Source organism: Pezoporus occidentalis, unplaced genomic scaffold, assembly GCF_034315485.1.
Source record: "Pezoporus occidentalis ecotype Australia unplaced genomic scaffold, CSIRO_AGI_Poc_V1 ctg337, whole genome shotgun sequence".
Taxonomy (NCBI): Eukaryota; Metazoa; Chordata; class Aves; order Psittaciformes; family Psittacidae; genus Pezoporus; species Pezoporus occidentalis.
The window spans coordinates 63,283-90,161 of record NW_026915344.1 but is presented as its reverse complement, the minus strand read 5'-3'; the positions used below and the strand labels follow the sequence as shown (position 1 = coordinate 90,161).

The 26,879-nt window shown below is 46.1% G+C and overlaps 1 protein-coding gene across 2 annotated transcripts in view; it reads right to left on the bottom strand.

Annotated features, from left to right (window-relative positions):
- Window positions 1–439: 439 nt before the first annotated feature.
- Window positions 440–26,879, bottom strand: part of LOC134169146 (dihydropyrimidinase-related protein 2) — a 49,250-nt gene continuing 22,810 nt past the window's right edge. For both annotated transcript variants that reach the window (XM_062629399.1, XM_062629400.1), the window contains 11 exons: window positions 19,576–19,740; window positions 19,080–19,141; window positions 17,928–18,008; window positions 17,005–17,073; window positions 12,744–12,864; window positions 9,225–9,381; window positions 8,921–9,062; window positions 8,530–8,700; window positions 5,592–5,771; window positions 4,009–4,174; window positions 440–3,269 (listed from right to left, as the gene is read on the bottom strand). In XM_062629399.1, the coding sequence (XP_062485383.1) occupies window positions 3,178–3,269; window positions 4,009–4,174; window positions 5,592–5,771; window positions 8,530–8,700; window positions 8,921–9,062; window positions 9,225–9,381; window positions 12,744–12,864; window positions 17,005–17,073; window positions 17,928–18,008; window positions 19,080–19,141; window positions 19,576–19,740 (1,406 nt within the window). In that variant the 3' untranslated portion in view covers window positions 440–3,177. The remainder of the gene's footprint in view (window positions 3,270–4,008; window positions 4,175–5,591; window positions 5,772–8,529; window positions 8,701–8,920; window positions 9,063–9,224; window positions 9,382–12,743; window positions 12,865–17,004; window positions 17,074–17,927; window positions 18,009–19,079; window positions 19,142–19,575; window positions 19,741–26,879) is intronic.

The window sequence follows — 26,879 nt, the reverse complement described above, 5'->3', positions numbered from 1 at the left end:
ACTACTCCAGCCAGCTCTAACACTCCCCATACAGTTATCTCTGTGTGGCTTCTATTTACAGCTGTACTTTCTCTCCCCTCCTCCATCACTTTTAGGAGGGTCCAAGCAGAAACACATTGGAGGGCTGAGGGTTATGCCAATAGTTTTAGCTTCATTTGCTGGCATTTCATCAGTGATCTCTGCAATGCAGAGGCAAATGTCTCTGCTTTGCCAAACACGGTTTTAAACAGACAACTGCCCTGAGAAGAGGCTCCCTTCCCTCTAAAGGAAATTACACTGTAGACCACTGGTTCCTCTTTACCATCTTCCAAGGAACTCTGGGACCTTATCTTCACCTTTGCTGCTGTACATCTCATTCCTACACAGGACCATTCACAGCTCAGTCAAGGTACACAGTTACACAGAACACGTATCGCCTTGAGACACAGATGCACCTAAGTGAAACAACAACATTTTGTCTTTATTAGGAGTTCCCATGGTAATATAACACAGAGTTCTTAAGGAATAAAACACAAGACTTGGGATTGGGGTGGTTTGTTTTTTTTTTGCCATTGAGACAATGGTCAATATCAGTACTTCTTTTTGTCTACACACATCAGCTTTAGCACTTACAGCTCCTCCACTCATGGTTCACAATCACAAATCCAAGGGTTAAATCCAGCTAGTATTAAATCCTACTTTTTCTTTACTTTTAGAGCTTCAAGTCACTGCGGTTAATTACTTAAGTCATCATCTTTTCTTTTTCTTTAAGCATTTACATATGACATTCATTAAACAGACACAAAGCAGACGAGCTCTCACAGGAAAAAACATGCTTAACACAGCCTGCAAAATATCTTTTTTTTTTTGTGATTTTTTTTTCCTCTTTTTGAAGAACAAATTCAAACTAAAAACTCATCATGAGGCAGTGAAGGAAAACCAAAACCAAGGAAGACTTAAGTGAATACTGAAGAGCCGCAAGTGTTTCGCAGAATTCAAACGGATCTCTGCAATCCTTTTCCTCCCCAACTTGTTCCAATTTGATTTTAACATACAGGTGAAAACTACAATGAAATAGCTGTAATATATATTACGTTCATGGATTACTTTAACAAACAAAGTGCAAACTCTTTTATGCAAAACTAAAAGACCCAGGAGTGAAACCTAAATGCAAAATGCTTGGATGAATATGGCGACGGTTTTCCTAACTTTCATGTTCAAAGGGGCCTGAAGGAATTAGGTGCTGAAGCTGGGAGGGTTTGGGTACCTAAATAGCTTCCAGATCCTTTGCAAATCCCAGCATTGATACTTCGTAACAACAAATTTGGTACTTGTTTCTTAAAAGCCTTCATATACATAGTTTTTTCCCTAAAAGAACCTGTAAACACCATTTAAGAAAATACAACTATGGAAAAACAAGGTCAGTGTACGTGGCCAAGCACAGATAGAAGAGAAAGCAGAAGATGCAGCCAAGTGCCAGGGCAGACAGACAGTGGAGGTAATGCTGTGTTAGCTGTGGGTGGAAAAGCTCTCTGTGCTGAGACAGGTCAAGTCCTTGGGACTGCTGAGCCCTCCAGCTAAGTTTAAGTGGGAATCTAACGGTGCAGATTTATTCTCCATGTCCTGAAAATAATAAGCCTCCAATACTAGGGCTAAAAGACCTTCAATCCCAGAAGATAACTAAATGCCAGATCATGCTGACTGTCTCACAAACTGGGGCTCCTAAATTCACTTAACGACTACTCATGGCCTCTGGTTTCTCAGATCCAAGGCAGCAGGCATCTGAGGAAGGGTGGGGAACCACCAGGCCTTCTCATGAGTATTTGCACAAGGGCAGATTCCTAAAGGAATGAGCGACTGTGAAATTCGTACCATGTACGAGAGATTCTCAGCTGCTGTTGACCCATCGAGACTCCCAGTTACAACAGCTGGGCATCTGGACTCGAACTGAATTGCCACAGATGCTCGGGCACACACTCAACTGACTGGGTTTGAATAACCACTCGTCAATGGCCAGGAAGGGGGAATGTGGCTGCTACAGAAACCTTGCAAGCAACACGTTGCTCTTTGCTCATGCTTATTGATTTCCATCTATCTCCAGGAACAGAAGACAAACTAACTGCTAAAAGCTTCTCAAGAAACCCCATCCTAGTTCCTCAGCTGGTGTCCAGCCCCTCTGCACCAGCTCAAGACCTAGTACACTGAAGTGAAGATCATAGCTTATGAACCTGCTCTGCGCCCTCCTATTGCAGCTAAGTGGCAAGCGTTGGCTGGAATGATGCAACCTAGGAATACCTGAAGTACCAGGGTGGCAGTGACACTGGTGGGAGTCTGTAACTTGAATGAGGTTCAGGAAGGACCGGGAAGAACAGGGGAATCCCCAGTTCTTAGATAAGGCTTCGTAAACACAATGAAACAAACATATTAAAAACACACACACAAACATAAAAAACAACCCGAATGTTTCCTCAAGGACCTGGTTTGCAGCAAAATCCAGAAGGAAAAAAAAGAGAAGAAAAACAAACCAAGAGAACCAAAGTCCCCAAGGATTCTAGCTCACCCGATGGCTGGGTGCGATGTGCTCTGTCAATTCCTAGTGCTGGGTCCTGCTTCTCTCTCGGCAGCAGACAGCAACCTCAAAGGTGGTGGTGGGGAATGGTTACAGACAGGCTGAGATTCTTGTCCCTCCATGTTTGCCTAGCTATTCTGCTGGAACACAGAACCCTACAGGATATCCAGTTTAACACCCTTAAACTACTCTTCTGCTTGACATTAAAAAAAATAAAATAAAAAAAATGCTTTAACATTTATTATTGATTTATTCCTTTTTTTTTTTTTTTTTTTTGTGTGTGTCTTAAAGGCAGCTCCCGGGAAATTCACTTTATCCTTCCTTTATTAAAAGAAAGATGCTGAATGGGACAGAGGCCACGTATCTCAAACATCCTCTTTTACATTTACTTTTGCATGTCAGAGGTGTCAAAAGAGGGTTTATTCCTTTAAACGTGTAGGGGCTGAAGGGGGAAGTGAGAGGGGTTGGTGAAGATGAGGAGGGAATCTGAGGGGACTGAAACAGGCGCCTTACTTCAGCCCCCCCCCACTGGTTGCCCGCAGTAACCGTCACAGGCTCTAAAAGAATCAAGAAGGGTGTCGAGGTGCCCCCGGCCCCGGTGCGCTGTGCGGGCGCAGAGGGCTCGCTCCTTAGCCCAAGCTGGTGATGTTGGCACGTCCACCCGGCGGTGCCACGATGCGCTGGGTCGTGCGGCGTGGGATGTTGTCATCGATCTGTGCCCCTGCGCCAGAGAGAAGCAACGTCAGGGTCTCCCCCCCGCAGGCCACTGAGAGCTTGACAGGAGTGAGCTGCATGCCAAGGGAGCTGGAACAGCACTCTGCTGCGTTGGAACCCACTGAGACCTCTTAGGCCAGGCTCCAACTGTGTCCTGCCTTTGGAGTAAAAGCCCTTACTGGCCTTCAGTGCCTTCACCGATCTCATTAATGTAGGTCAGTATCCTAAAGGCAGGTGCCAGGAGGATGGTGCCAGACTCTTTCCAGTGGCGCCCAGCGACAGGACAAGGAGCAATGGCCATAAACTATACCACAAAAAGTTTCACCTCAACATGAGGAAGAACTGCTTCACGTTGAGAGTGGCTCTGCTGAACTTCGTGCCATCTGCCCAGTTCAGAATGCTATGGGGTACTCAGCATTCATGCCACAGCATGAAAACAAGGAGGACTTTATGACAGAGCTCCTATACTGCCCTTCTTCCTTCCCAAACCTAAAAGTGCTCAAGGCCAGGCTGGATGGGGCTTGGAGCAACCTGCTCTAGGGGAAGGTGTCCCTGCCCATGGCAGGGGGCTGGAACTGGATGAGCTTTAGGGTTCCTTCAAACCCAAACCATTCGAGGATTCTACGATAAAAGGGTCACCTCCAAGTTAAACCACCCCACAGCCTCTCTCATTGCCTTCCAGAATTAACGCAGAGTATGGATGCATTTCAAAGCAATGCATACTTTAGCCCTGTAAAAGTACGTACCAGACAAGCTGAATCCAGACTGGTGCAGGTTCCTCACGGGTGGAGCCTGCTGTTTGGCAGGAGATGTCTTGGCTGAAGATGCTGGTGTGACGGTCTTCGGTGTCACCGACACTTCGCAGACGGGTCCATCGTAGAGGCCTCGAGGCACCCCCCGCAGCTCAGCCAGCTGCAAAACACAGGGTCAGACCAGAACTAAACAGCTGGCCAGATGTTGTCATGACAAAGACACACATGTCAAGATTTGTCTTTGGTAAGAGGATTTGAAAGAGAACATCTCCTCCGTGCTGATCCTTGGGCGGTAGCTGGTCCCTGAAGCAGCATGGGTAAAAGGAAAGGTGCTCTGGAGTCCTGTGGCTCCAGCTAGTTGTTAACTGGTGTGAGCAGCCTAAAGAGAACCAGTCTGTCCCCTGCTCAGCAAGTTCTGTCCTTTAATGACCTCAGCCTACCTGCTGTTGTATTAAGGGCTCCTGACAAGTCTAAAACACAACTTATTCCCAAAAAGCATAACAATGCTGAGACAGAGGCAGGCCTGCAGAAAGCAGCCAGGCCACCTTGACACCACCAGCCAGGAAGCTTTAGATTGGGTTAAATGCAATTATTCCAGTTGAGATGCTGCCCAATTGGATTTATAGGTCAGACACATATTTCTGTGGGAGACCAGAACACAACAGAACCCACACATCTGTTCTCTGCAGAGCTAAGTTATCTGAGGTCGTAATTTGGATAACTTGCCATTTCTTCAACAGAACAATTCAGGAAAGATCACTTGCAAGGAATGTGAAGATCACCTATGGCCAGAGGAACTAACACAGCTCTGCTTTTGTCCAAGAGAGGGTAACACTTCAAACATCAAAAGACTTCAAACATCTCCCCAGAAATCTGACTTCATCCAGAAATAACCTTCAATTCTCAGCAACAAAGCTACAGCTGAGTTCAGTGTCATCTCCTCTGCCAGTTTTTACCAAGTAAAGGCATCTCAAAAGGCAGTTTCTGTTCTGAATGGGTGTATTTTAAAAAAACACTTTTCCATCCATTTTAGCCTCTTAAAAATAGACTATTCTCACTTTTAATCAGGCAGTAGGCTGTGCCTGTGATTCACCAGTCACCAGACAAGAGCATCTGATCCTACCTGACAGAAGGGAAAGCAGCATAACGTATCTGTAACAATAAATCAGAATCCTCAATTGTTGCTGAAAGGTTTGGTAGATAAATGCCATCAATAACTTCCCTTGGTATTTCTGTGACAGAGGAAGCCTGATGGGCTATTTGCAGACTGACTCGTGTCCAAACTGGACAGTTCCTAACGCATGTTCTCTCGAGGGGTCCCAGACAGAGGAGATTTAAAAGAGCAGAAAAATACAATTTGCAGAAAACCCAAGCTCAAGTCAAAGCATATTCCTGTAGTGACTCAAGTGAATAGCAAAAATGAAAGAGGAATGAGATAAATATGGCCCCTATCCAGGGAACATTTTCTGTTGCAGAACTGTGTGCCTGTGAGCCAGGGGACAGCGTCTGTTTTCCACCCACTTTAACTCAGGAGTTGCAGTGAGAGAACAAACATGCATCCAACCATTTCCACTCACCCTGCTCCTCGCTTTGATGCGCTTGTAAACGAAGTCAGGGAATGGTTTCCTGGGGATATACCGCCCAGATCCCTCAGTGACATGGAGATTCCCATCCTCCAGCACAATCTTCCCCTGGCTGATAACCACCAGGGGAGACCCACGGCATTCCATGCCCTCGAAGATATTGTACTCCAGAGACTAGGACAAAAAGACAACATGAGGCAAACATATTCGTGCCAGCAAAGCCTGCTGTGCTTGAATTAACAGTCACCAGTCCTGCTAATGGCCAAAATGTGAAGGACAGATAGAAGCAAACTCAACAGCATTCACCTGAGCAGTGTGTGCTGTGGTTTAATAGAAAGGCTGGTCCTTGTTATAGGTTTACATTGATTAAGGATTCACTCATGCACAATTTCCATTTCAACAAGATTCATGAAGAGGAAATACAGCTTCAAATGAAAGTATCTCAAAGCCTACCTCTTTAAATGCATTTAGGCACCTATCTCTTCTGAACTGATGGGGATTTTGGAATCAAATTAAGTTTTATCTAAGTTTCATACTAAAAAAAATCATTTTGAAAAGCTGTATTTCACACCAGTGTTTTGGTTGATGGGTCAGGGACCATCAGGACAATCTTGTTTTACTCTAATGGGATTGCACATCCCCAGTTAACAGGATTGGAAACATTACACCAAGGAAAGAAACAAGGTTCAAAGGAATCACTGGTAAATGGTCCCACCCATGAAGCCTCCTGGATTGAGATGCATTACAACCACGTTAATTGGGGACTGCTACTCGAGTGACCATCTTGGAGGCAAATCCAGGCCTTTTTTACTGAGTGAATGATGGAGTTTGCTCTTGGAGTGTGTTGTAAGTATGGGAAGGGTGACTGCAGATTTACAGTTAGCTAGAATGGTGGTTAAACCGACGCTGAACCTGGTCCAGTCTGCAAAACGTTGTGGCAAAGGAGGAGGCTTGGTCAGAAGGTTATATATTAGGCTGGTGCCAAGAACAACAGTATCTTCCTCTCTAGCTCCTAATGTTCCCTTGCCAGGCAGTGGCAAGAGCAGTGTGAATTCTTGGAAAATATCTGTATGTTGCTCTAGCATTTAGAAAAGGAACAATCATCTGATGCCACATAATCACTATGTATCCTTGTGTTGCAGCAACCGCTCCTGCCTGGCTTTCAAAGGGGCTTTTGTTTTATACTTCACCAAAGTAGGATGCCTTGACTCTAAAGGCATCACTTGTACCCATTTCTCCTCTAACACAAGGCACACATGCAGTGTGAGACACGAAAAAACACCCCAGCAGGTGTTACACCAGGTATAACACATGATACAATGACGGGGGAAGAGGTGAGAGCTGGATGTGGAAGGTAAAAAGATGTGATTTCCTAGACAGCCCTTCAAGCCCTAACCAAGCCACTTGAAAATGAGAGCTCTCCATCCTCCATAGTCTTGGCACAATTGAAAATGCAGCCTCTGGCAATAGCTCATTGAGTGCTGAGGCCTCTTACATGGTGCAAGAGATTCAGGGGGATCTGCAGTCCTTAGTGTATAAAGTATTCCTGAGTGGCTGTTCTACTGTGGAGGTGGTTCTCCTTCAATCTAGCCCAGATCTAGGGCAAAACCTGATTGTACTGGAGCTTATCCACAAAAAATGAAGTCTGTGAGTTATGTGTTAGCAAGCTTGAAGACTCTAATTCATTTCCTAATCCATTCAATGGCAAGGACTTTCAAATACTCCAACCAGCAAGCTACTTTCATCTCTTTCTGAGCCATTCATAAGCACAAACCCAGGTTCAGACCACTAAATTTGGCACCTAATAGCAGCATGTCCCTGGGCTCCCTCCTCTAATCCATTCTTCTCCAGACTGGAGGTGTGATGAGTCTAGAAGCACCTCTAAGGTGACTGAAGTGACCAGACTTCTGAGTCTGGATGCCTCTGTCAGAGATCTAAGCATAGGCAGGATAAATCCAGGCCATCTGTGACCAATTCTGACACCAAATTAAGTCACAGGGAAGTGACCCAAGCCTTTAAAAACGTTTCTTTGTGCCTGTGCCCAGGGATCCAAGTGTGGAAGGAAATTTTGCTCCTTCAGCTCCAGAGTGAATGAAAGCATTCATGGAAAAAAGGAGGGTTTTTCCAGGGAAACATTCCATAGGTTCATCGCCAGCAGTGAAACAAATCATCAACAAATGCAAACAGTGGCTGCTTTCTCCGAGACAGTGCTCGAATGTCACAGGGAGACTCCAACCAGCCCTGTGCACTGAGACCATGCTGCAGTTTCCCACAGGGTGGGACAGCTTTTCTGCTGTAGGAGCTGGGTGTAAGATACAGGACACATAGCTGTGGGACTCAAGCAAACAGTGCCTCTAACAGTGCCACCACAAAGCCACACAAGAAACAAGGGGAAGGTCTGGTCAGTCCGGGTTCTGCCTTGTGCCAACTAACATTGGGATGATTGGCAGTAAAATCCTGTTGAGGTATGCCTACGCACACGTGTGCAAATCCACTCAGACTCAATGATCTGGATCAGATGTCCCAGGAAGGTGCCCACAAGCTGACAAGCTTTGCTAAGCCCACCTAGAAAAGGGGCAGCTCACATTCCCACTACTAGCCAGCCAGCTCATAAATGGCACATCATGATAAGAGGTCTTTTGATACTTTAAAGAGCTTTCTGTGTGCTCAGATCCAAGCATCCAAAGCTCAGAAAGAGCAGACAATCTCTTTGCTCTGAGGAGAATCTCTGGGTATTCATGTGACTTCAGACTGGCACTCAAATCATCAACCCTTCTGCTCACACAACTGAGCACCGCTGCGTTTAAGACCAGGGAGGGCTTGAGGCATCGAGAAAACAAAGCCCTGAGTTGTCATGAGCCCTAGTTCTTGGCACTGAAGGGAAAGAGGAGGAAATGAGCAGCAGAGCTCACATAGCAGAAGATATCCTTACTATGTTATGAGTCTTGGCAGAGATCGTCTTGACGCTGTCGGGATCCCAGATAACCAGATCAGCATCCGAGCCCACTGCAATACGGCCCTTCCGTGGGTACAGGTTAAAGATTTTAGCTGCATTTGTGCTGGTCACAGCAACAAACTGGTTCTCATCCATCTTGCCAGTCACCTGGACAAAGACAAAAGGAGTCACTGCATTAGCCAGGTGGGGACCACTCCAAAATCAAGTAACTCACCACACAATAGATTACAAATAATCTTTACAGGGGCAAAAACCTTAAGCAGAAGGACCATAGCAAACATCTGGGGTGAGATAACAATACACTTATGTGGCTCTTTCAGTTCTGAATGTCTAGTTGCAGCCTAAGTCTATGACACATCTGACATACCACAGCCTTATCCCAGATGATGGACATCCTCTCTTCAGTTCCATTGGTTCCTTCAGGGATCAGGGTGAAGTTGTCCTTCCCAACAGCTTTCTGAGCAGTGTTGAAGGTGCAGTGGGCACTGCCAGTAACTTGGAGGTCTCCACTGGAGAAGACAATGACAGGGATTTAAGATATGTTATTGCCACAGGTTTACTCCTGAAGGGAAACCAGCTTTTTGCTTGCTAGCAACAACAGCTATTATTTTTATTACCCACTTGCCTCACGTTGAAGCACACGTTGTGTGAACACAAAGAGCTCTACTCACCAGGACAGTAGTGAGTTGAGAAAATCAGGAGTGGTCGGGTCAGGACTCAGTGGTGGGGAAGTAACAAAAGCTGCTGCCTTAGCCCAATTCTTGCTCCAGTAATGAGATCCATCAGTACCCAAGCTGGCTGTGATGGGCTCTCCATACACCACAGTGCCTACAGGACAAGGAATACAGACAAATCCACTGTGAGCACCAAGCAATGTGCATCTCCAGCCTGGCTTCCAGGCATAAAGCATGCTTCTGAAGAAGGACAAGTTGGGTAAGTTATGCCACCACCACACGCTGCAGGGTTTCTTGGTACTTCCTCTTGAGTACGTGATCACAGAGACATAAATTTGGATTGAATTCAGTGATGACAGATGATCAGACATGATTAAACTCCTAGGTTGTTCAATGCTCCTCAGAAACTGTGTTATGTTACTGAGGGGCTGTTCTCACGAGCATCTAGAGAGCTCTAAAGACACATAATGCAAAAAATCAGTCCCCCAGACTAAGTAGCCAAACAGCTAAAAACCTGAGTTAATCATAAATACACCATTACTGCTAAGAGCCTGGAGCAGCAAAACATGCACAGTGCCTTTACACAACTGCTGAGGTCGGCACTGATGAACTGTGCTTGACGTGGTGACTGCAAAGAACCATTGTACTGTACCCTGAGCCAAGAACCTTGTGAAAGAGGCTAAAGGGAACTGTAAGTGTGAGGAGATCCAGCCTCATCTACAAGGGATGTGGAAGAAAAAGAATGAAAGAAGTACTTTTATACATGTGTATGCTTTAAAGCTCTAACAAGGCTGGGTTTCTTGGAGCAAGCTCTGTGCACAGATCAGATCAGACAAAACTATCAGGGAAGCTTCCTGCCTACAGAGAGAACTCATCAGAGAGGAAGCATCAAGGAAACTGAGTGATTCCCCCACGGGTACTTGGTGTATCTGTGGCAGAACCAGGAAATGAAATTGGATCCTCTAACTCCCTGTCCAGTGCGCTAACCACCAGTGCATCCCTCCTCTTCATTAACGTTTTTGGAACCACATGAAGGAACAGCCACGATACTTTGCAAGCTGGAATGCACCAGCGACATCTGCACACCAAGCAGATGCAAGATGCTGCAACTTCAAAAGCAGTGCAAGCTGGTAGCCTCACAGATCTGCTCACCAAATGCAACCTTCCCGAAATCTCCAAGTGCCCATCCATCTGGCTCCTGAGTCCAGGCACTTCACGTGTTTGTACCTGCGAAACACTGGGGTAGTTAAAACACTAACCCTGAATACTTCAGTCAGAAAAGACTGGCACAGACAACCCCAGAATTGGTCAGCAGGGTCTTACCTCACCATGCAGAGTGAAAAAATATGACCTTTCTTTCACCATATTGCCCGAGCTACTCTTAGCTCTATAGGCTCTCGAGCTAGCTGCGAAAGAGCACATTAGCTAAGACAGAGCGATGCATTAACTGCCTTCACGCTGCTTCCAGGACCACGCTGGAACAGGAGGTGCAGGAACAGCCTTTGTCCGAGGGGATCCACCAGCAGAGGAAGAGGATGTCTGACATCACTTGCCACAAATAGAGTTACAAAATCAGAACAAGGCAAAGCACACGCTGGCTATTAATGGGAAGCCTGTTGTGGGCCAATACACTGGGAAGATTGTTCTGCAGGGAGTGATGTTTTGAGCTCCCAGATCTGCCAGTGACACAGTCTGTAGGGAAGCTCCTCCATACGAATGCCACTGGGAACATCTGGCTTTAAATAATGTTTGTTCCTTTCCATTTAGCAAGTCAATTCTGTTTTGTTTTCGCCTTGGGTAGTCTTCAGTTATGTTTCCTCTGTTGCTTGGGAGGGCAAAGTCAGTGTGTGTGGCTCTCCTGGGTTACCCAGTTGGGTGACTGCACAGCATTTAAATTGAATTATTTAAGTAAAAGGAACAGAGAATGGTATGCCATTGATACCCCAAATTCTCCTTATAAGGAGAAAACACAATCTGAATGAAAACTGTCTGTTGTAGTTCACTCAGGAGATGAAGTGAGTTCTGTGGATCATTCATCTGGGATCATTCTGTGGTAACATCCACCCAAGTCAGGTTGTGTTTCACGGCTTCTGCAATGTAAGTGCATGGTGTCTCATCCCAATGCCCCTCTCTACTTGCCAGCTAGTGGTTTCAGGGGACAAGCAAATAGCAAGAAGGTGGTCTTGCTGATGATCCATCCCTATGGTGCATGTCTCTCCAGTGCATTACCTAGAAAAGGAACGGATGCTTCCCTGACTTACAGGATTGAGTCGCACAACGACATCAAGCTGTTTACTGGGGTAATGCAACAGGCAGCCACTTTGCTGTGTCAACACATCTTCTCATTTCATCATGATCCCCACTAATGGAGCTGGGAGAGAAAGGTTTATCCCAAACAGCTTGAGCTGCTTTCATGCCATGAACAGAAAGAGATGCCTTGGAAATCAGTCACCCTCATCAACTCTGAACTCATTCAACAAGAATCATGGGACCAAAATACTTCTGAGCCGATGACAAACACAAATGTGTTTGTGTGGTAGGAAATAAGCTCTTCTCACACCAAACACCCAGATGGAAAGTGATGTCATTTGTATATCCATTCAGGCTTATTCAGACTGCATAAAATTAAATCCAATCCTTCAGAGGGAAGAAGGGGGAAAATCATCCCTCCTGCTTACTCACCCACTCAGAGCTGCTTTAAATAGAAATGAAGGGGTTAGTCACAGAATAAAGCAGGGAGACACGCGCTCACTGGGCTCTATAACCCTTGCTCCTTGGGGCAACACAGCGGGATCAGGACCCTGGAGAAGCTACTGCATCACTCAGAGAAGTTCCCTCACAGACATCAGTCAGAGAGAAGAGACACAAGGCAGCATCATCCATGGCACATCTGAGTCTTGCAACCTCCAGCATCCTCAGGCAGAGTTATCAGAGGTGACTGCAATTCCCAGCCTAACTCAGACTACTGATCCCAATTAATGTTTGGATGCCAGGCTGTGAATTACAGCACGTGAGGAGTATCTATCTCCCAGGCAAGGAGCACAGTGAACAGCTGGAATCAGTAGCCTCTTTGGTTACCACGACACTACTCCAGCTGAATCCAGCAGGGCTTGTGAGTCAAGACCTCCATCAGGAGTTTTGGAATCACTTCTGATCCCAGGAAGCAGCTCAAAAGACCAGTGCAGCTGGAAGGAAGACACAGCTTGCAGCCTCTAGGGGGATTCGTTAAACGGAGCCAGCATGGAATTACTCTGTGATAATGAAGGTACATGGCTCAATGTGGTAGGATGAGTGTGAAGAGAGAAGTTCTAGGCTGAACAGCTCCTGGCACTAATATGACCACTGAATACACATCTGTAGGAGATGAGACAGAACCAGTTGCTTGGGACTGTTAAAAAAGAGCCTGGATGATAACACTGGAAAAAGAATCCTTTCCTGTAGGGATGAAGCTAATGTTGGCAAGAAGTTGAACTGCACGAGCTAATAGGGCGCTTCCATCCAAGGGAAATAACTTACCCTTTTTCCTGGCTTGAGCAATGACATCAGCAGCACTTTTGCTCATCACCTTGGTGATATAAAGGGGGCAGTTGGTTTGGTTGGCGATGGTTATTGCCCGGTTCACAGCCTCCGCTTCCACCTGAGAAACCAAGTCAGCAGTAAGTTAGCACCATTCCATGTGTTAGCATATCCCAGTCACCTTCCAAGGGCCACAGCCTCTGCTTTCATGGGAAAACAGGGTGTGCAGGGCTGGGATGAGAGACTTTCCTCTCTCCTTTTCCACCTCTCCAATTCCGAGACAGTGTAACCATGACAATCACAGTGACCTCAAGCTGTAGTCCTCTCTCATTACTACCTTTTCTCCCAGGCTATTTCAAGCAGACTTAAGTCCTAAGGTAACACTCCAGGTGCTCAAGGTCAGAATGACTAAGCCCCTTCTTTAGCCTAGACAAAAATAAGCAACTAACTGTTGACTCAGCAGAACTGTTCATGCTCCAGCCCACACGGAAGAGGGATGCTGTGCCACATACTCTGGTAAGCCACGTTTGCAAACAAGCCTCCTAAATTGTACCCTGCACTACAATAACTGGCTTGGGATCTGACAGAGTGTGAACCACCCCATAAATCAAGTACTTTTTCTTGCATGTGTAGAGAGATAACCTCAGTGAGACTAAGGGTCACTTTATAACTACAGCCTCAGAATGAACGTCATCACTCTGCAGGCTTTTATGGATCACACATCCTCATCAAAGCAGCCCAGATGACAGATTTAACAGCAGGGTAATGCTCACAGTGCCTACTGCCATGGAGAACTGAGCCTGCAATACCACTGACGTTTTCCAGGTGAACAACAGAGGAACTTAAACCCAGACAATCAGACTCCTGATTCCCAAATGCAAGAGGCTCCTGTCACCACTCCAGAGCTAGCGACTAACCCTCCCCAGGCTGGGTGATGGACACAAGGGGACATTTTTTGGCCCAGTTGCCCTATGCAAATGGAAAAGGCTGCAAGGAAGGGTGTTTCTTCCAGGCCATTTGATTCAAGTATGCCCCAGCCAGCAGCACTTGCAGGGAAGACAGAGGCTGAAAGGAAAAGCCAAGAAAAGCATTCTTGTCCCTCCTGAGAGACAAGGAGAGAACTCAGACAGACCAATGCTTCCAGGCAATGGCATCTGTTTGCAAACTGCCCATTTAATGCCGGCCTGTGCACAGCTCTGTCACTGTTTCCACCCCGTGCCTTAGTTTCCCCACTTGCAAAGCAGGGGTGAAACAACACACACCTCCAGACTTGAGACCAAAAGGCATCTGAGCAAGTGATAAGCAGGAGGAGAACATTTTCTTGCACAGAAGAGGACAAGGCTGCTGAATTCATGCCTTGTGCCCTGATGCTATGGTGACAGGCACATAACAATAACCCAAGGACTAGTCCAAAGGGGAATGTTTGCAATTACCAGCATGCAGCAGAAGCCCTAGCACAGCAGTTCTCTTGGAAAAAAGAGACAGACATTTCCTGGAGCACTGGGACTGCTTGTGCTTCCAGCGTTTTTGTGGCTGAAATAAAAACAAGGAATGATGGATGGCTCCGACAAGTCATCACAGAATGATCTGAGCTATGAGGGGAGAGCTTTCCACAAACTGATGGGTGATGCTGACCTGAGACAGTGGGGTCTGAATTAAGGCTCCCTTTGCTGGCTGGAATAATGTGCTGAATCCTGTCACCTTGGCTCAACACAGGTTACTGAGGTGAGCAAGCCAAGCCCATGAGTCAGCAGTGAAACTTAAGCCTTAATTCAACCTGGGAATTCAGAAGATGTGAATGCTCCAAGACATAAACACACACGGCCAGACCCTGAGTGCTTCACTCTGACCTCAGTCGCACTGCATTGAGTGGGAGGTTGGATTTAATAAATCCTTTAGACTCGTTCAACAACTCCTGCTAGTTTGCTGTAGGTGGAGGTCTGAAATAAGCGGCCCTTCAGTACGGTGACAGCCATCATAAAGTCCTTAGGACAGGCTACACACTCCATAAAGGGCAGCATGAAAAGCCAATTCCAGTGTTACCAGCATCCTGGAGGAACACCAAGAAACATCCACTCCTACTGCCCCATCCCTGGCAGTGTTCAAGGCTGTACTGGACAGGGCTTGGAGCAACCTGCTCTAGTGTGAGGTGTCCCTGCTGCCCATGGCACAGGGTTGGAACTGGAAGAGCTCTAAGGTCCGTACCAACCTGAAGCATTCTATGATTCTATTGGGAGTCAACAGGAATTATAGGTCTGCTGCCTCCCTCAGAATCTGGCCTTTATCAGCAGCCAGCTTAAAGGGAGTTGTATGGTTTTAATAGTTACTCCCGCAGTGGAGGAGGAGGGAGGGAAGCAGCTGACATCGCTTCCTGCCCTGTTGCCTGTGACTTTCAAGGAGGAGAATTTTGGAGCAAACGGTTCCACTCGGGGCAGACAGCACAGCTGAGTTCAGCTGCACAGAGCCTGCCCAGAGACACTGGGAAGAGGCTTTACTGATCCCCAGCTGAGGCAGCCACGTGTCCTCAGGCAGCCTTCCTTGCTGCACTGGGAAAGAACACATTTCTACACAGATGTAACGACCCAACCAAGCTGGGGAACCACCTCAAAGCTCCCATTCCACTAAGGACGAGCTTTGAAGTAGCCAGACAAGACTTGGCTAGTTTGATGGCCAGACACTCTAAGGTAAGAAGCAGCCTTCCTTTGAAGTTAATGGAAGTTAAGGGGTGCTCCACAGATGAGCCCCAAGTGTCAGGTCAGCATCTGTTCCCACTCTCCTGATGCAAGCCAACAAGTATGTATGAAACAATAACGCAGGGGTGGGTGGAAAGCTCAGTGCAAGTGTTTGCTCCCAAGTTCAGGAAGCAAAACCTCCCAGTTCCTGGAGCCAAACACAAATTACTGTGAGGATTCACACACTGCCCAAGTTGAGCGGTTTTTTTCTGCGTGAAGCAACTGGGTGATTTATAACCCTCCTGAAATGTCTCTGGATGCTGCTTGTCTGAACCAAGGGGAGGAAACAGAGAGGGAACATGAGGGGCACGTGTGGATGATCTCACACACCCAGCTTCCAGCTGCCACATCTGGCAGTCAGCAAAGCCCCAGCATCTCTGGGGGACAAGAAGAACAGCTTCTACGTAGCAGATGGACTTCACAAACCCAGAATGCCATGACAAGATGTCTAGCTTAGAGATACTGAAAGACTAGGTAAGAAGATTGCAGTGGGAACCCACGTGAAAACCAGGTTTTAGGTTCTTTCTTATTCTGGAGATTTATTTTAAAGACTTAGAGGTAGTGCTTGGGGTACCTGACCCTTGAGAAATCAATGGGGAAGTATGAAGGTTAACTATATTTAAGTGCTGGGCCAAGACGTGAGAAGGTCCCTTCCAACCCAAATCATTCTATGGTTCTATGAGTTAGCTCCCCTCTCGGGTACATACTTTCTGTGCCTTCAGCAAACCACTGAGTCCCTTGGTGTAAAAAAAAATCCATGAGCAAAATGCTCATCAACCAACCAAACCTGGCAACAGTCAATGGCAAAACGCTGCCTACATAAAACCAGAATCAGATGTCTTTGGTCATGCCAAACTCAACTGAAAGTGATGGGAAACTACAAGAGCTCCAGGGTCTAGCTCCATAAAGATCAACATCATCAATGAGAACATGCAATTGTTCAGGGACTCCATCTTAAAGTGTTCCTGTGCAGCATCTGAATCAAGGAATTGGTGATTCAGGAAGACTGTGCTTTACCTGTGCTTCAGGTTCAACATCTTCTGCATCTCCTGATGCAGGATTCCAGTTTGGGCTATCAAAAGGCTGAACTGAACACGTGCTAAGCACCAACAGCTTTCTGTGGCTCAACTGCTTATCATGGGGCTCTGTGGTTCAAACCTCACTTGAGATACCTGATGCATGAGCAGTCTTTCTAGACTATCTCAGGTCACCAACAGAAAGAGAAAAGGCTTTCCAGAGGGTGAATCAGATCTTGGCCTGGATGAACTACTCCCTGGAGACGTCCCCTTCTCCAGTACTGAGAGGGCTCCTCAGTTCCTCATAAATACCCACAGCAGTTAGTCTTCAGAAGGGATTAGTTATTAGTTACTCCTTAGAAGTGTCTTAGCCTCCTCCCTTACCCCATGCAGCAATAATGCTTACAACCAGTATGAATTCATGTTTCCAGCCACATTTACCCCAATGTGTTTGGGGCAATGCAGAAATGTTATAAACTGGGGGAGTAAATGCAACAGCAGTAAAGTCCTCACCTCCTCAGGTCTGCTCAACACATGCCCTTCAGGACCTGTGATTCCCAGTTCCAGGATCCTTTGTTGCTCCTAAGAGAGAGAGAACAAAAAGAGATTTAAAGCAACCTGCATTTCTTCTTGCAGCAAACACAGCTGTTTGAAAGAGGTACAAGTGAGATCCTAGGCATCTGTGCTAGCTAATAATCACATAGGGCTTTACATAAGGGCCTTCCAACCAGAGTCCTGTCCAACTTCCCTTGCTGAGAATAACCAGAGCTCACAAAACCCTTGCTGATTTGTTCACAGGAAGTCAGAGAAACCTTTTATTTTGATTTGCCTGACCCTGGGTTCAGAGCCCCTCAACTTCCACTGCTCATTTGTGTCTGTAAATAATCCCCAAGACACAGCGAGACGGTATCTCATGAGAAACGGCATCCTGCAACTGCAGGCAACAGGGCTCAAAGACTGGGGTGGGCTCTTCCCCAGTCAGACAATGGAACATAATGTATAAAGTGAGCTAAAGATCTGATTAAATCCAAATACATTATTGACATTTCTTCTTTGCTGCTGTTTAAAGCATCAACAGATCCCAAACATCATCATCTTGGGTACTGTATGAAGCTATTTCCCTTCCTACACTACCTGGTCTCAGTTTCTGCAGAACATTTTATTGCACACAGTGACATTCACAGCCAGATACCATCTTTCACTTACGGGGAGAAAGGCAGAGGTGGCCAATACCCACCACTGCCACAAAAACCTGCTTTCTCAGTAGCAATGAAGGGGGTAAGATTTGATGCCCCACTCTGCTTACATCCTTGATCCACCTATGTCACGCTTTTAAAAGTCGTGGTGATTTTCTGTTTGCAAAGGAGGAATGAAGAGTTCCAATCCCTCCTCCCAGCTTTTTGAAGTTAAAAATCCACAGAACAAACATCCCATACCTCAGCAATGATGTCACCGTTCTCAGCATGCACTTGAGCTGTCGCGCCAATATCCCGGATCACACTCAAGACCTCATATATCTGGAGGAGAGAAAACACACATTACAATACACCCCGAGTGTACACCCAGGTACACACCTATTATAAACACTCCAGACTCCTTCAGCATACTGAATTCTGATGACTGGAAAAGAGAAAGAGAAGCATTAAGAAATATAAGATGGGGTTTTCTGAACAGGTATGATCCATTTTCCTGCCTACAACTGAATTTCTCAACCCATAGAGTTGGATGCTACTGATATATGGCAAACACGCACTATTTAAAAGCCAGGTTTGGTATATGGGACACACTGGAGGAAGAAACAGTAACTGCACATGCCTACAGCTGGAGGGGATTTAAGAGCTCACAGGGTTGTACCTTTTCTGTGCCTTCACTGATTTCCATGGAGAACCTGTACTCACCCCTCTCACTGCCTGGGACAGAAGCAGTGTGATTTCACACCCTGAGAGGGCTCAGGCTGAGTAACCCACAACAGAGGCTGGCTGCGTTAATGGCCACTCATTAAAATGCTTACCAGAGTCATTAGAGATAACTGTCACCCACCACTGCCTTCTCCACTGTTCCAGACTCCCAGGCATTCCTCTCCTCCCACATTCAGAAATGTAAACTGCCCATCTACACAATTAAATGTACCCAAAGGTATCCACCAGCATAGCCAACAGCAATTCCTTCTTACGGACCCACAATTCTAACACTAAGGCCAGAAACCAACTTCTGGACCAGGATCAGTTTGAGCTGATAAAACAGAGTACTTATTCCAGAGATATCCCTGTCCTGCCCTGTGCCTAGGCATAAAGCAGCAATTTATAAAACTGCCACTGCTTCCACACCAAAGGAGCTGGAATGAAACCTCCTATCTCTCCCAGTGAGGGGTTTGCCATTGCTTTCAGGGTTTGCTGTTGGTTGGGGTATTTTTTGTTAAGAAAACAACCTTCCAACCAGAGCTCTGGGCACTGCTGCAAATCTTAGGCACTGTTACACATACAAAGATTGAAGCCAGAAGAGAACATGAGATCCCAGTGTATTGAAACTTATATAAAGCAGTGCCCAGCCTGCAGTGACAGAAGCATGCCAACATTAAGCCTTCCTACCTGAGAATCAGTCAGCTGAAAGCGATCTTTGAAAGCCATGTACACCAAGAAGGAGTTCACACCTGGGAGAAAGAGAGCAAATTGCAGGCACAGATAAAGCAACATAAACCACACTGCTTGTCACAGAGAGAAGAAATCCCCCTCAATCAGCCCACCACAAAGCAGAAATGATGGGTAGGCAAATAAATGACCCTGCTGTGAAACGTGTACACAGATGTGCGTGCACACACACAGACTCTCAAGCAGATCACAGCATAAGGCCAGGATCCCCTCCACCATGTGGCACCAGGGTGCATCCCCTGAGCCCTCTACACCAGCAACTGTCCAAACCTTCACGAGAAGCTGGAATGGGCCAAGTTAATGTCAGGGCCCCACTCAGCTCTATTGGGATGTAAAAGTGAAATACTTCACAAGAGCCAGTCCTAAAAATAGGGGAAGCAGTCCTAAAATGTAAGGAGGGGAAAGGCTTTCCTTAACTTTCAATAACTGAACTTACCATGATCTTTAACCAGAGCTTCCATCTCCTCCTGCACACCTTTATGCCACTCGGTGATGTCCACATGCAGAGAGTAGTCGCAGCAGGATTTGCTGTCTGCCCATTCTCGCCACTGGTCAAATGCAGTCAGCAAACTGGTCCCTGGCTCAGGAACCACATGATCAACTGGGAAAGACAACCAAAGCACTGGTAAATGGCCGGTGCAGCGGCTTTCCTGGATATCCAAGCCAGAGAGCATGCTTTGCAGAGGCTGCTGTGAAAAGAAGACATCCCCTTGCCCTTAAAATACCTGAGTTTGCAAGACTTGGTTTCTAAAGTCCCACACCTGAGAGTGCAGCCAGGAAGCTGATGATGGAGCAGAAGCTGAAGGAAACAGTTCAATTACTACAGCCCGTTCACTGCAATTGTTTGTGAATGGAGCAAATGGAACTCCCTCTTAACAGCAGCAAACACAAACTGCTGCCCAGAGCTCTATGAACATCTCTCCCCTGTCTGGAGACAAGTGAACAGTGACACAGACAAAATCCCCTGTGAGCAGCAGTCAGCAGCTTTCAGTAATCAGCACCTCACGTCCAAGCAGCTCCTGTGTGCTGCTGGACCTGATAGAAAAGGTGTCCAAACAGTGTAAAGGTGCTGGCACATACACAACAGTGTCAACCAAGATCTCCACATGGATTGGAGCTACTTTGTGCTATGCATCCCAGCCAAGAACACCTTCCACAAACAGTGTAGACGTGAGGACTGGAAGAAGCAGGACCAACAGTTTGTTGTGGCTGGAGAGACGCCCCTGACACAAGATGCTGCTTGCCTCCAGCATCTGCCTACTGTGATCCCTGTTCCAGCCTAACACATTCAGTCCAGCAGCAACTAGGTTCAGAGGCAACTGTAAGATACTCCCCCAGTGCTACAGGTGCAGAACATCCTCAAAGGGTAAAAGAGATTTGGATGTGAAGGTTTAGTTTTCCTGCCAGTAATCCAAAGAGCATTCAGTGAAATAAAAGCAGCCAGCCAGCACCTTGGAAACTGAACTGCTGCTGAGAGGAGGAACAGCCTGCGGGACTTCAGGGGTCACAAACTGGGCCGGCACTGTTGAGGAAGACAGAGCCCTCGTTTGATCTTACATCAAATCACACAAGTAACTGCTGCAATTACCAGCAGAGAAATTCAAGCAGTTTATTTTTAACCTCACTGGCGAGTATCTGGGCTGCCAGCAGCTCAGCAGCTAGCTCTACATCACAGCTGGAATAAGAGATGAAGTCTTCGGGCCTTACTTGTTCCCAGTGGAGAATCAAAGCTGTGTCCACCCTCTCTCCCTCTTGCAAAGGTGACTACGTGACAGACAGCAAAACAGCAGTTAAAATACCTGTGCTTTTCCAAAAGCCTTGTGCTTGCCCTTTGCCAGCCTGCAAAGGGAAGGGTGTGATGCGGTTCCCTGCTGATACACCAGCAGTAGAGCTGCAGCTTTGAGCAGCAGTGGGTTAGGGGCTCAGGAGCGGCTGGTGGCCTTCCTGTGCTCAGAGAGCAGAGTCCTGCCCACCAGAGAGATCTGTGCTATGAGTGAAAGCTCTGAAATGTGCCTGGTGACTGGCATCAGCTCAAGGATGTGCTTTTCGCCACCCTCAGGAGAAGCAACCCAAATTTAACCAGATGATAAACTGGCCTGTTTGTAAAGAACCATCCCGTTACTGTTCCATGATCTCCTCCTCCCCAGTGGTCAGAAACCTTCCACTAACTTCCAAGACTGAATTGTTTCTTCTTGGCCAGTACGTAGCCCCTTGTCACTCTGCCAAAGTTAATCTTTAGCTTAAGCAGTATGAAAACCAAGGAGAAAAATAACATTCCCTCTGTGTTACAATTGGGACACAAAGAAAACCCATGCTTTCACAAATGGCCTGTGCCTCAACACCAGAGCTGTCTTCCTCAGCTTACCGGCTAATTCAAAAGCAAAAAAATGCCCATTTAATCTCCAACACATCACAATAATAAATCCATCTCTACTTAAGACAAAAGGTGCCCTAAGAGCTCTGTTAGCCCAAAATGATACATGGCTACGGGCATTAGGAAATCCTGCCTGGAGACACCAAGGGGTTAACACAGTGGAGCCCCTAGGAATGACTCTGGTGTCTAGGATCAGAGCTTTATCACCATCTTATTTCATGCACTGCCCAAGTATGACTAATGGCAGCTTGTGGAGGGAGTGGGAGAGGGGGTAAGGGAGCTCTATCAGATCCTTAACGAAGTCAAACCACAGCTGGTTACAATAAGGATAAGGGATGGAGGTAGTGGTGCATATGTGCAAGAAAATCAACTCTGGGGATTAGGAATATCTCATATGGAAGCTGGGCTGCTGATACATCTCATAGCAGCTCCCTCGAGCTCCCTGATAGCCAAATCACCCATCATCCTCACCAAAACAGAATACAGTTTGTTTCCATAGCAGCTTTCTGCCAGCCACATATTACTGATCAACCACTTTGTTATAGTTACATAGAAGAAGTCATCAAGAAGGCCTGAATGTGCAAGTTAAACCAGCAGTTTTCCAAAGCCTGTGATTTAACTGGTCCAAAGAGACTGTAGGAAGAAGCAACATCATAAAGCATAACACAAGATAGTGAGAAGGACATCCCTGGACCTGATACAGAGCATCCCAGAGCAGGAAGAAAGCTGTGTTGCCACAGGTGAGGCAGAAGCAGTAGATGCTGAGACATGAGGAAGCTGGATGTAATCCTAAGTGTTAGCCGAGAGGCAATTCAGACACAAATGCAAATGTCTCCTCAATTTTACCATCCCTTGATACAATGGAAGGGGTCAAGATCATGGCCTACATCCCTACATGTGAGGGTTGGGGTTTTTAGGAGCCCAAATTAGTGAGAATGAGCCTAGATCCTTTTAAAGGAGAAGAGCAGAGATTGATTCTCCGCCTGCTGTTAAAAGAACTGGGCATTGTAACTACTCCTGCCTATTGGTATGGAAAGGAATCGCCCACATGCAACTCAGAGGAAGTTCTCCTTCCAGTCCTCAGGCACAGCTCATGAGCTCAGAGTAAAACAAAAAGCTTTTTCTTTAAGGTCCCTGTGCTCCAGAGCACTGCAAAGCAGCCGATGAAAGCTCCATCCGCTGCATTCCCACAGCCCTAGGTGCCCAGGATGACCCCTGGGTATGATCTGCCACAGGACCATGGACACAAGGTCTTCTGACCCACCAGAGCACGCAGCAAACCCAGCCATGGAGACTACCCTGGAGGCTTCCCATGCAGAAAGCAGCATGCTGTCCTGACCTCACTGACCCACTTCTCCCTAGGGAACCCAACAGTTTACTGCCCCATCCTTTGTCCCTTCATCTCAGAAACCAGGAATGTTCAATTCCTGCAGCCACTGGAGTGGCTTCATGTCTGCACGACATACTCAAGACAAACTGTCCCAAACAAGACTGCTGTCACCCCTTTATTCTCCAGACCACTACAGCCTTGATGTCTTCATGCTTCCAAGCCCAGATGTTTTCTTCCTTTTGTTGATTATTGCTGTACAAATGATGTCAGCTGCTGAGGTCTGAAAAGGAAGTTGCCAGCTCAGTTTAAGCTCAAAGCTGACTCCAAAACCAGAAACAAAGTGAAGAAAAAAAAGAGGAAAGGGAAAGATCATTTCAGTATCACTTCATCAGCACTGAAACCTTCAAAGGAGGAACTAAGGAGCTTGTGGTCCTTGTAGTGGCTCCCTAAATTTCAACCCTGATCCTAATGGTTCTCCTTATTTAACATCACTCCCAGCAAGTTACATGGCAGAGACAAGGTCAGGATTACAGTGGTTTCTCAGCTCTGAACACAAAACATTCTGCGGATTTCTCTTTTAACCTTCTGAGATGCAGAATCCAAAAAAGCAACAGCCTGTGGCTTAGCAGCAAGCCTGCTCGCATCAGCAAAGTAGCTGCTGTTACAGAAAAATAGCAGAAAAGGATTTTGTATTTTACAGATCATTCAGGTTCTCCCTTGGTAAAATCCTGACAAGAGTCCAGAATTACTGCACAGTCTGTTTAGCTCTTTCCCAGACAAACTGAGCCTTCCCCTCCCTTTGGAAGGCAGTGGGATCTGAGCACCTGCATACCCACCACTGTTCCAGCCACACTAAGACTCTTAATTACCCCTCTGATGTGTCTGGTTTCGCTCTCCCTTCATTCCATACGGCTTCACACTGCTTTCAAGGTGCATCTGCTCTTACTTCCAAGTATTTCAGCTCCCACCCACCCATCATCCATGAGTCTGTCTTGCTCATGATCCTTCACTCCTCCTTGGACAGATTAATCGGCTCAAGATTAAAGGCAGACAATAAGCTGGAGTGAGACAACACCACTAACCGCTGTTAGCTTATCTGTGTGGCTTTAATATACCAAAGCTGGCATCCAGCCACACTGAAATGCTGTGTGTCCAGTGAGCCCAAATGGATGAATGCTGGGAGGTGGGGAGAAATAAAACCCCCCAGTGCATCAGACAGACAGTGTTAAATTAAAGGGGAAGGCAAAAACTGAGAGGAATTGATTTAAACAGAACTTTCCAAGTATAGGGAAAATAAAGTACTGTTTTAACATGAGGATGAAAAAACTAAGTAGGGTAGGAGAAGCAAAAGGATCAGTTTATAAAGCACTAGCATTTACTGATCACATCACTGATCAGTGCATCCATTAAAGGTTCAGCTGCTCTACCTCTTCCCTTACTTTAAAACCTTATCAACTCACCAGCTGCAGAGCACACTTAAAATGGTGCCCATCTCAGCCCTAAACTGTGGCTTTCTAGAACACTGCATCACATCTTGGCTTCCTTTTACCAACTCAGATAGACTGTGGCTTTCTGGTCCTGGAGAACTTGTCCAAAGCAGGGAGATAGCTGTGGCTCTCACACAGACCCTGAACAAGTGCCCAGCTTGAGGACAGAGGCAGCTATTCTGCATGGGCACGAGGGACCAAACACAGAAGACTGGGGAATTTAACCAGCAGCCTGCAGGGTGTTTTGAGACTGAAGCCATAAAAAATCCCATGTAATCTCCCTCTGGCACTTGGAAGCTCTCAAAAATGCAGCTGAAGAGCCATGCCTTTATATTTTTGACTCCTCACTAAGCTCAGGAGAAATTATTGCTTCAGTGAGAGAACTGAATTCAGCTCTTAGCCGTGCCTTGAAAACAAACCTTTAGGTTTTGGATGATGTCCTCATGGGTGGGGATTAACGGGGTTTATAGCTTCCTGGTATTGTGGCATGTGCAGGTTTTTCTCTTTTGCATCCTGCCTCACTGGAGCAGGCCTTGGCTTGCTCACAGCCCCTTCCTGCAGCTTCTATTAATAGCCCTTGATTCCATCTTTCCCTTCTAAAAGGTCTTTTTCAACTGGTTTAATTATGTGTCATCTAAAGCATGCATGAAATTCTTCTCGGGCTTCAGCTAATGAACATCACTACCAGGGAAGAGAAAAGCTATTTGATATGGACAATATAAATGTGAATGAGGGTCAGATGTTACAAAAATTGTATGTGCAATAAAACCCTGTATGCAGGGCTCCAGTTGCTATTATAAACTGCAGTTTTGCACATTATTTCCTGCTCCTACTAGCATTAAATGTGCCTATTGTTTAAAAGGAGTTTATAAGGTGAAAATCCTTAGCATTTAAGCTTAACTGTTAGCAGGCAGATTTCCCTACCCAAAACTTTAAATAGCAGCTAGATCACCATAAACACATCTGCCTGTTTAATACTACTTAATCTCCACAGCAACTGCATGTGATGAAATCTGCTGAATTTATTGAGTTGTACATTCTGTCACAAGGCATTTTATTGAGAGGTTGTAATTAAATTCAGCCCTGGTAATTGCACAGCTCCCTGCTTAGAAGTCTGGAGTTGTTGCTACTCTATGACTGCAACAGTATTCTCCTGGCACTGGTGTGAACTGGGAATAATGCTATGAAAGTGAGCGGAATAAACTCAATAGACATGAACTGAAAGTCAGGCCCCTGACTGACCCAAGAAGCTTCACAGATTATCCCATAATCATGGACCTTATTTCATCCAGAGACTTCAAACTCTCAGCTGGTAAAATACCACAGTACCTGCTACTAGTAGTTATGTATCATGCCCCTTTTACATGCAGGGCTACCAAAAGCTGCCTTATCCAGTAACAAAGCTGTTCACAAGTCAAGCCTCGCAGCAGTAACACTTCTGCTTCAAGTACTGAAGCACAACTGCCCGCCCAGCAGCTCTGCATCAGTTCAGGCTAGAAAGAGACCTCAGCATTGCTTCTGAGCTCAAAAATCCCAAACCAAGTAACCTGCAAGAGCCTCCCATCTCCTATGTTCTGATTTCATACCCAGTTCTCCTTCTAAACCACACTCCAGGTCATGTTTGTGATCTAGGACAAGAAAGGACAGCAATGAGATCACTTTTAAGGTTACCACAGCTGACATACCTAGGCTGATACACTTGAAGGTAATGAGAAGTCAAATGAAGAATTTTCTTAACATCCTGGACCCAGCAATCAGACTTCATAGCTCTGAATTTCAGTGGGGATTTATTCCCACATTATTTCATTGCTTGGCTTTTTCCCTTCAAGAAAAGGTATTAAATGAAGAGATTAATCGAAGAGTAACAACACTCTGCATAGAACAGCATTTACCATGCTAATACAGATACACAAGGGCTGTTTGCTTGTATGGGTCTGCCAAAGTAAGAGAAGAAAAGGCAAGCAATATGATATTCCATGTTGTTTTCTGTCAGGTTAGATACAGTTTATTAGACCTGATGCAGAGAAATCAGCCCCTGGAGCAGGCTCAGCAGAATGAGACATAACTGTGCTGCACTGATTACATTTTCAGACTGCAATGTTCTGTTAGTCCCTCACTGATGTCATACAGATATTTCACTTGTGTCTTTTTTGCTGATGAGGTCCAAAGTACGATTAATACGTTAATGCCAGCTGGACACAAATGTAAAGAACAGGGGGCCTGGATGTCCAAACAACCATTCATAAACTGCTTCAACAGCTGGAATGACAACATATGAAGATGAGATCAAAAAAGGCTCCACTTCTTTAAAGCACAGGTTTATTGTACACCCAAGCTATGCTTGTGTCTCAGGAGGTCATCATGACAGAGGAGGAAGAGGAGGAAAGCCAAGTTCAAAAGAGATATTTAAGTGATTCCAAGATTTATTCTTCCTTTTAGGCACTTCCACACTTGAAACCCACGAAAAGCAGCACAGAGGACTTCAAAGACTTCCATATAAATTGGTCTGTAAACCTTGAGGGAATGGGATTGAGAAAACCTCTGTTTGT